The sequence below is a fragment of the Microplitis demolitor genome, chromosome 8, assembly GCF_026212275.2.
Source record: "Microplitis demolitor isolate Queensland-Clemson2020A chromosome 8, iyMicDemo2.1a, whole genome shotgun sequence".
NCBI classification, from domain to species: Eukaryota; Metazoa; Arthropoda; class Insecta; order Hymenoptera; family Braconidae; genus Microplitis; species Microplitis demolitor.
In genome coordinates, this window is record NC_068552.1 from 4,885,038 (window position 1) to 4,895,090 (window position 10,053).

The window sequence follows — 10,053 nt, forward strand, 5'->3', positions numbered from 1 at the left end:
TAATTTTGTCATTAAAGGGTAATCTTACTATGTACCTGCCTGAACTGTCGCGCGTAGTGTGAAGCATATAATGCTCCTCACAAGCCCTTTCCTCGGGGGAAAGGCTTTCAGAAGATGGAACTTCTTCAATTTCCCAGAATCGGGTGAAGTCTTTCTCAGAAGCAGAGGCGCGAAGACCCAGGTGGCAGACAATGCTTTGAGAAGGAGGCTGATGACTCAGCTCCCCTGCTACAATCCATCCCAACTGGGTTTTTTGAAGTACAGCATTGGGATGATTTTTAAAAATTATCTGACCCACACTTAAAAGTTTATAAAAGAGTTTCACTCCAATTAGTGCATCGATTGCCGAAGGTCTGTAAAACTCTGGATCGGCTAAGCGAATATTTTTCGGAAGTTCAAGCGAAGAATGATTGATGGTAAAAGACGGAATAGATGTACTGATTTGAGGTACAACTAGAAATTCGACTGTCTTTTGAAATTTATTGTGACGCGATTTAATGAGCTTGAGAGCCTGCGTCCAGAAAGACTCTGCAAGTTTTGATTTTCCCATGATTGTTCATTAAGTCTACAAGAGCTGTGGCTAGTACAGCTTCAGAAGATGAGCGAGCATGTAAAGCTACCGTAGATGACACTGGGGAAGACGAAGCCGGAACCTCTGGTACCTTTAACCCTATGTTATTTTGCTTATCAAAATACAAAAGGGTGTGATGTTTCTGCTGGCAATTGCGGCAATTACTAGAGGAACACTGAGAAGTGCGATGACCTTTACGAAGGCAGTTGTTGCACCAACTGCCCTTCCTGGCAGCTTCGTAACGCTGATGTGGCGTTAACGCGAGGAACTTAGAGCAGTTGCTAGTATAATGATCACCCTCGCAGAAAAGACACCGGTTTTGCGAGGTTGTTGCCATATACGCCTTTTGAGGGCGCGAGTTAGCTTGTTGATTAGGATGTTTGGACCTTTCCTGAGCGCCAGAAGACTTAGAAGATAAAGTCTGATTTCTGGTTTTTTCTAAGTGGGCCCGTCGGTTGAGGAAAGCAAGCATTTGCTGAAGAGTTGGGTTAGGAATGTCGTTGCTATAATCTTCCCACCTTTCTCGAAGACTGCCGCTGAACTTTCTGCGGAGTGTTGCGATTAGAATGGAGTTCCAAGAATCAACTGGTTCTCCCAATGACTGAAGGACACGAATATCCTTTTGGACGCAGTCCACAAAGTCTTGCACCGAAAATTCTTTGGATATGCTAGGTAAGTCTAGCAACATGTCTACGTAGCTGTCGCGAATAAATTTTCGATCGTCGTACCGTTCTTTAAGTAAATTCCACGCTATTTGATAATTCGAATCAGATAAGTCTATCGAGGCTACGACGCGCGCTGCATCGCCGTATAGACAATCCTTTAAATAAAATAATTTGCGGACGGGTGGTATGCTTGGATCATGGTGGACCAACGATGTAAATAGATTACGGAAATCTAGCCAGGTATCGACCGACCCGTTGAATTTAGGTAACCCAATGGTTGGGAAACTTGAGCTGAATTGCGGAGGCAGCGACATATGCGTCATGTTCTGATGGGGAAAACTGGATGGTAGAGAATACGATGGCTGAAACGCTGTTTAAAGAGGATTCAATTGTTGGGGACCCATTGAAGATGCACTTGACGGCTGAATGCCACCTTGCTGGGTCTCCGAAGGTTGCGCAGTAGGCTGAGGAGATGGCTCCAAAATAGTTTGCGGAGGCGTTGGCGCAGTATTAGATAGTGCTGCGGCATTAAGTTGCTCGATTGTTTGGTTTTCTATTACCACACTATTTGCATTAGAATTGGGAGAGCTCTCGCGCTCATTGGCTCCATGCATTTCAAACAACTTGAAGTTTGATGAAGGGTTAGAGACACGAACTCGGCTAGATAAAAGATTTGTAGCAATCGAATATGACTCGAAATATAATTCTTCAAATTCAGCCCGATAATTATCAAGCTCGTCACTTTCGTCAAGAAGCTTTTCTAGCTCCGTTTGAGCGACCTCGAATTTTTCTCTATTTACCTCCGCCTCTTTATATCTCTTTTCCAGAGTAGGAAAATCGGTCGCGGGATTAAATGATTTAAGAAAATTTGAATACGAGGTCAAAGATCTTTTAGCACCCGCGCGTTTATTCGTAAAAACTCTTATTTGATCTTCAGACATTTTGTAGACGTAACTAGGTAATTAATATGCCGAAATTTTGGAAAAATCAACAAGAGACAATGCGTCACAAAATAAAAGCGATATAAAAAATTGCAAATGACATATGATAGAAAGGATAATTTTGGTGGCTCCAACTGACTTACTTGTCTGTTGAGAAGAACCGATGTAGTTGATGGTATTCTGCTGCTATCAGACCACAATTGAAGCTGACTCGTTGTCCCTGACTACAGGCAATAAGTTGGATCGTAGCTGAGTGAAGAATCGTCGTCGTATGTCCGGAACTGGATGCAAATCGAATGACAATCGAATTTTATTCACTTTGAAACAAAGGTAGTAACTGTGCACGCACTCGCGAGTTTAATTGAATATATGACTCGTTTAAAATGACTGCGTATAAATAAATGCGCGTACTTGCGGCTGTCGTACACTCACGAACTTTATAATGACTTGAAAACACTATGCAATTATAGTGATACTTGCAATAAATGAAATTTCAATAATTTCCGAATAGTAATAAAAGAAATTATTAATTTTTTAATAATATCCGGCTCGAAGGACCAATGTTTTTTCGCACGACTGCTTTGCCGTGAGAATATCGTCAAAAATTGCAGTAATATAATGACCAAAAAAGTACAAAGTTTTGCAGTAAAACTTGAGTTGATTTTATTGAATGCATGGAGACCGAGCTGTCTCGTACAAAATTCGATGTATAACTAACTTAAAATTACTAACTTAAAAATCTAGGTACAAATTTCATAAGAGAAAAGAGTGGGAAAAAGGGTGTACATTTTAGCGGTAGTAACGAAAAATTCGGAAGTGATTGGTAATGCGGAAGGAAGAGAAGGGATAAGGGGCATTACGGAGAATGAGCCTGAGCGTGGGTGCAGCATAAGCAGGACGAAAGAGAAAGGAAATGACGTCACTAGACGTAGGAAATTTGGAAATGGCGAATGCCGGACTCAAGGGTCGCCAAGTATGGTAGGGTTTTAGAGAACAATAGGCAATAAAATTAAGAGGGTGAGCTTAAAAATATGAGTACAATATTTTCAAATAACTAACATACAATTTATAAAAAAAGAGTCTACTAGAGGCTTAGGACGAAATGCATTGTAACTCACAAACAAATATGTACAAAAAAAAATGAGTATATAAAATAAACCTAAGGCTCGTGAAAGATTTTACTGACTTGAACATCTGCTAGCAACGTGTTAGAAAAAACAAAAATTCTTAAGAATAAAATTAAACATATAGAAATATAACTAAAATATTTAAGTGTAAAAGTCCCAAGGGATTATTTAACGATGGGCAATAAATTTAGGAATTTAAATCTAACACAAAAATCGTATGTTTAAATTAAAGTGATATAAAGTACATTAAAAAATAAATAAAAAAAAAGAAAGCATAATTTTATTAATTAGCGCTTGAACATATTATTTTTCGAAAAGTACATTGAACAAAAAAATTTTTAATCAAAAGATCCCATCCGTCAAATTTTGAAAAAGTTAAAGCTATTTAAAATACAAAAAACAACTTTTATTGAATATTTTTCGTTTTTTTATTAATTAAGTGAAAAATTTTCAAAAAATTATGAGAAGCGTTTTTGATGAGGTAGAAAAAGAGTAAAAATTTTGAGCCAAATCTAAAGTGGTCGGGTTCAAAAGGGATCGATTTGGGGTGAAGTGCCCCATATGTTAAACATACCAAAAAAAAGTTGTATTGATAAATATATAATTAATATATTGCAGCAATGTATATATTTTTTCTATATATTATTATACATAAATGCGGCAAAACTATAAATACTATTTTATATATTGTTCAACATATCACATTATAACATCCATATATTTTAAATCATATTTTTTTGCATAAAGTTTTTTGATGCGGGCTTACATATGTGTACGCATAGGAATAACTAGTAGGGAAGACTGGAGCCAGATGGCTCATCCACGGCACGAAAGACCACTTTCAAAATTTAACAGAAAAAAATTTTTTTTTTCATGGTTAGGTCTAAGATCAAGTCTCAATTTATAGATTTGATGTAATTTACAAATTTTCTCTCTATTGAAAAACATGAATATATTTAAAATATATCTTAGGATACATAAAAAAAAAATATTCCTGATTAAGAAAAAATGATATGAAATTATTCGACACAATTCGAAATGATTTAAGATAAGTTGGATGCGGACTAAAATATAAATATACACCTAGCTTGAATAAAATCATTTTTTTCTATCAGGAGGATAAAAATGTAAGAATATACATATTATATTTTTTTTTCTTCATCATATACTGATATCTTTGTTGTAATTTTGTGTATACAATTATTAAATATATTTATTTTCAATTTTCATACACGTTAGTTTAATATATTCTAAGATAGATTGTGAATATATTTCAAACATATGAGTACAAAAATCAGCCAAAAGTTTGCTATTAGAAACATATTTTTTTTCATCCGTAAAATATAGACTTTTTATATTTTGACATATTTCTTTTTAAATTTTCCCATACGGGTGACTTCACGTGACGTGAGTAGCAACATTTAGACGAAGCATTAAATGCATCATCCCTTCACGGAATTGATTACAATAAACGTTTTAATCCTAACTTAGTTACCAATTAATCACTATAGACGCCAGACAGATATAGTACTTAAGTTATTCATTAGGGTGCTTTGTAAAAGTATACATATATTTTGTCAATAGATAATATCATATAAACAAGGTACCCAATATTTAATGGTTTCAAAATATCATTACTTCAAATGTTCTATACCTGTACTTCAATACAATGTACTTTTTTCTCGAGTAAGCAGCAGACATACGGGTATACCCGGGTCGAAAAATTTGATCTGTTATTAATCAACTAAAAATTTTAAGTTATTTTTATTAAATTTTATTTCTTATTTATACAGTCGAGTCTTGTTATGAGTCCCCTCGTTATGAGTCCGTGAACCAGGCTTTCCACGGAAGACCTTCCTCCTCCATAACGTGAAAAAAAAATTAATTTCAAAGTCTCGATATGAGACAGTATATTCATAAAAAGAAATTAAGAGTTAATTTATCATATAAGTCCTATTATTTGTTTATAAGCAAGACACTGTATAGCTGTATTACTATAAGAAACATAACACTCAAGTCAAACGGACTCATAACAAGATACTGGAAACAATCACGTACACACTCACGGGCTAAAAAAGTAGGGGAAGTTCAACTCACGACTGTCGCCTGCGCTGACAGAGTGGGGGTAAACAAATTCTTAGAATTATATTCCCCAACACCCCTTTATGCGGGTTCATAACGAGACTCGACTGTATTTAATTAATATGTGAATTTTAATCTAGTTTTGCCCTTACTATTCCTTATTTAGACTATTTTCAGAGTTATTTTCAATCATTTTTAGTCTGTTTTTATTCTTATTTAGTTCAAAATCCGACTTTTACTGTCAATTATTTTTAGTCTGATTTTGATCAATATTCGTTCAAAAAAAGATTAAAATTTTTTTTTTATAATGATAATGATAAATAATAAAAACAAAAAATTAATGAAAGTTCGATATTTTTTTACACATTGATATTAAATAATATTTATTTAATAAATAAATTAGCCTCAATTAACATATAGACATTATTAAAAAAAAAATTAACTTCATCCTCCTCCGTTTCTTCTGATAATGCATCCAAGTAACTGAGACTTTTTAGAACATACATTCTGAGAAAAATCAACTATTTTCCTCTGGCTTCTACCTTCAATTCGTTCAGTTCCTTATCATCATCTGATAGATATTTTTATAAATACAGAAATTTATTATTATAAGTTTATATTCAAAATGAAAGAGAATCTTAATTTATAGGATAATTGGTGAAAAACTTTGCCTTAAAAATATGAATTATTCTAAGAAACTCAAAGATTGTGCGACACTGAGTAATCTTAATTTAAAAAAAAACATTACGTGACAAAATTTTTTTTCAATTCTTTGCTTCATTAAAAGTGTTATATAAAAGCAATGAATTTCAATTCAAAAAATTACAAAAAAAGAAATTAATATTTCCATTTATAGACAAAATTGATTACTACATGATTTATCAAAAATAACAAGAATGAATAAAGTTCAATTAAACTTACTGCTCATGGAAAGCGATTCAGGAGCATCTAGATATAGACGATTATTGAAATTTTCTTGATATTTAAAACGTGCTGTCGCTATTTTGTATTACAATATCACAGAGGAATATTTTGATACGGTTTTGAATGTCTAAATATTTTTCGACTTTATCCAGTGAATTGAAGAAATTTTTGTTGAGATTTTAACGGTAATTTGACTACTTTCATTAAATATTATTAATATTCTATCAAGACCACTAAAAAATGTAGCTCTCAAATAATCATTAACTGTCGACATTTTTAAACAAAAGATACTAAGTAAATAGTAAACAAAAAAAAATTCATTCTAGATCTTAGAAAATTTTTTTTTATGTGAAACCTTAATCTTTCAGTTAAAAAATAAGATATAAAATAGATTTTAGAAAATAGGAAAAAAAATGTTAATTAGAGCAATAGTCTCGGATTCATGACTTTTTCACGTCTCTTAATGGTTTTGCTAAAAAATCAGTCAATGGTCTTAAGCTTATAGGAAATGCATAGAATTACTTTCCAATAATTTTTTTTCGTATATTCATCTTGAATGACAGAAAATTCAAGGAAACATACTAAAAATATAAAAAAAATAGTATTATTATATTAATTTTACTGTTCGTCTATTGGTACACCAAAATGAACCCGTGCCCAGTACCGGAACAGCCAATTATATTAATGTTATCGATAGACATTAACGGTGAGTTTAATTGACTGGCTAAATCAAGTACAATATTAATTATTACTGGAGCCCTAATATTTAATGCAGTATGTATAATTGTTAAAAAAAAATAGATTAAGTATAGATAAACTCTAATTTAAATCATAAAGAAAAAAATTTTTGTTCTTAGTTTTTTTTTTTTAATGATTTTTCTAGTATAACCTCAAATGATTTATTTTGTTTCTATTCTTTAATTCAAAATATTTATTCTCATTTAATATTCAATCATTTCAAAATTTTAAATACCTTTTACATTATGGGTGTGATATAGCAGACATCAGACAAACTTAAAATTCTTAATAAATCGAGTAAATAATTGATGATACAAAATTAAAAAAAATGCAAATTCAAAAAATTTTGAAATTAATAGTGCTTTCCTTAAATATTATTATTTTAATTACTTATTTATTTATAATTTTAAAGTTCTCTGATGTCTGCTACATTCATACTCGTTTTACATTAATATTATTTAATAATAATTAATATTTTCACCACGAATAAATGCGAAAAATAACTTGTTTAATTTACTGTTCCGGTATTAGGACAACCGAATTCCCGTATTGGGACAAGGCTATTTCAGCGTTCCGGTATTGGGTCTTTTAGGTGTCATAGAAAAAAATTGTTTTTTTATATTAAATTTAAGAAAAATGACCTTATTTGATTATTTTCAAATTAATAAATGTCTATTCTATATGATGTAATAAATCATTTTGGTTTATAATTTATTTGAATATTTTTAAAACGATACAAATCAGTCATATACCCTTCGTCGGTCCGGTATATCCGGTAATCACACACACACACACACACACACCGATCCGAAAACACGCACGCACAAATTGTCACAAATGTCACGGCTGCTACATTCAAAAATTTTTAATTTTTTTTTTTCTCTCTCTTCCAAGATAAGTACACACTAAAACCTCCTGTACGTAAACCTTTTTATGTATAACGCCAACTTACTGACGCCAGAAGTCGTACCGGACAAATATACCTACCTGAGCGTTGTCAACGCTTTACAATTAAGTCGTATTGTACTAATGGACCACGCGTATTATATATTTCTCTTTCTGGAAATTTCATCATTTTTACTTAACGTACTTTTAAAATTTATGTATCCGTTCCCATTTAACTAATCTAAGCATAGAAGCGGTAGTCTTCTTTGATTTTTCATCTTAAACCTATAGACCGCCCAACTCATGCGCACCTGCATGTGATTCTTGGAAATTAGAGAAAGCTAATGGAAACCTCTAAATTTATGGTTTCCTACACGAGCATGCTCAGCGACAGAGTGGCGCCAGGTCATCAGCCTACTTTAATAGTCAAAATCTGTTTCCCAGGGATCACACGTGTGCATGGGCCTAGAACTTTCGGGCGAGTCCGAGTCCTCTCGTATGGGAAACTGGTTACCACCACTTTTCATATGCGAGGATCATATAAAAAGACCATGGACTTTAGCTCATCAGTTCTTTTGGGAATCAAACTCTGAACCTTACCGAACTCCGGACACTTGACGGTGTTCGTGGCTAGAGGATTGATATCCCGATTGAGCATTCGGTCACGTGAGCCCAGATCATTGGATCGGTCCTTGATCGTCGTAAGCACTCGTATAATCGGTATATTATTTTCTACTAGCTTCAGAAGCATAATCAACGCGATATTAGCGTATAGCATCCGATCACGTGAGCCCAGATCGTACGATTGGTCCTTGATCGTTGTAAGTCGTGAACTAATATCAACCGTTTAGCACCGGTAGAGCATTGATTATCTTCATCTTATTATAATCCATTTAATTTCATTCATTTTATTATTTTTATATTGAAATATACCACGAAAAACGTGGAGAATCAAAGAATATTTTACCGCGATAAAGGCGAAGATTTTAAAGAATATTTTACCGCGAAAAGGCGAAGAATTTGAATAATATTTAGAAATATTTTTTTTCCGCGAAAAATACGCGAAGATTTTATAAATTTATATTACCGCGAAGACGCGAAGAATTTGAATAATATTTAGAAATATTTTTTTTCCGCGAAAAATACGCGAAGATTTTATAAATTTATATTACCGCGAAGACGCGAAGAATTTGAATACATTGAAATTATTTTACCGCGAAAAGCGCGAAGACCTTCATTTTAATTTAACCTACAGAGATTTAAAAACGCATAACCATTGAAGCTTATACAACAAGGTAGACTAAATAAATAAATAATTCGATAAATTTAAAATCACATTAATTGACCGCGAGAACGCGTCGTGAATAAGTGTCCTGTGTAACTGCTGACAGTCTTGACACCTCACCAAAACCTGTTTAGGGTAAGTTTTTGAATATTGTTTGGTATTTTTATTTTTATATACTCTGAAATAATTGTAACCCATATGCATGAAACATTTGCTTTTATATTTACTATTCTTAGTATTGCCATTTGTAACCCCTTTTGTATTTTGAGAATATTGAGTCATTTAATAAATAAATACTCGTTAACATAAAACATTTGAAAAACATTATTTATCAGACAATTTTACTTTAACAACGAGATAATAGCTTCACGAGGCTTTTCGGCAACCCGCCTTCCTTTATCCCTTATTTTACTACCTGTCTAGCCGCTCAGAACGATAGTTCACAGTAGGGGATACACAATCTTACGTTTACCGCTCGACGTTTGATTGTGAAATTAGATCAGTCACATAATAAATTGGAAATCGTTTTTGGTTTTATCAATATTGTCTTCAACAATATTGTGTGGGCGCGAATTAAATATAAAATAGAATAAACTGAGCATTTGGTCACGTGAGCCCAGGTCATAGGATCGGTCCTTGATCAATGTAAGTACCTTTTTATTCACTATACTTTATACGAATATCGTACCTACGCCCATCACGATTTCCAATCGTGACACAAACATGCTTTCGCACACACACATCCGAACACACGAACGCATATATTTACACACACGCACATACTAACACACACACACACACACACACACACAGATCTGAAACCAAGCGCATATTC

The 10,053-nt window shown here is 33.1% G+C and overlaps 1 protein-coding gene across 1 annotated transcript; it reads right to left on the reverse strand.

Moving 5' to 3' along the window:
- Positions 1 to 494: 494 nt before the first annotated feature.
- LOC128668442 (uncharacterized) lies at positions 495 to 1,559 on the reverse strand. The gene has a single exon (XM_053741506.1). The coding sequence runs from the start codon at positions 1,557 to 1,559 to the stop codon at positions 495 to 497; it is 1,065 nt and encodes a 354-aa protein (XP_053597481.1).
- Positions 1,560 to 10,053: the final 8,494 nt, after the last annotated feature.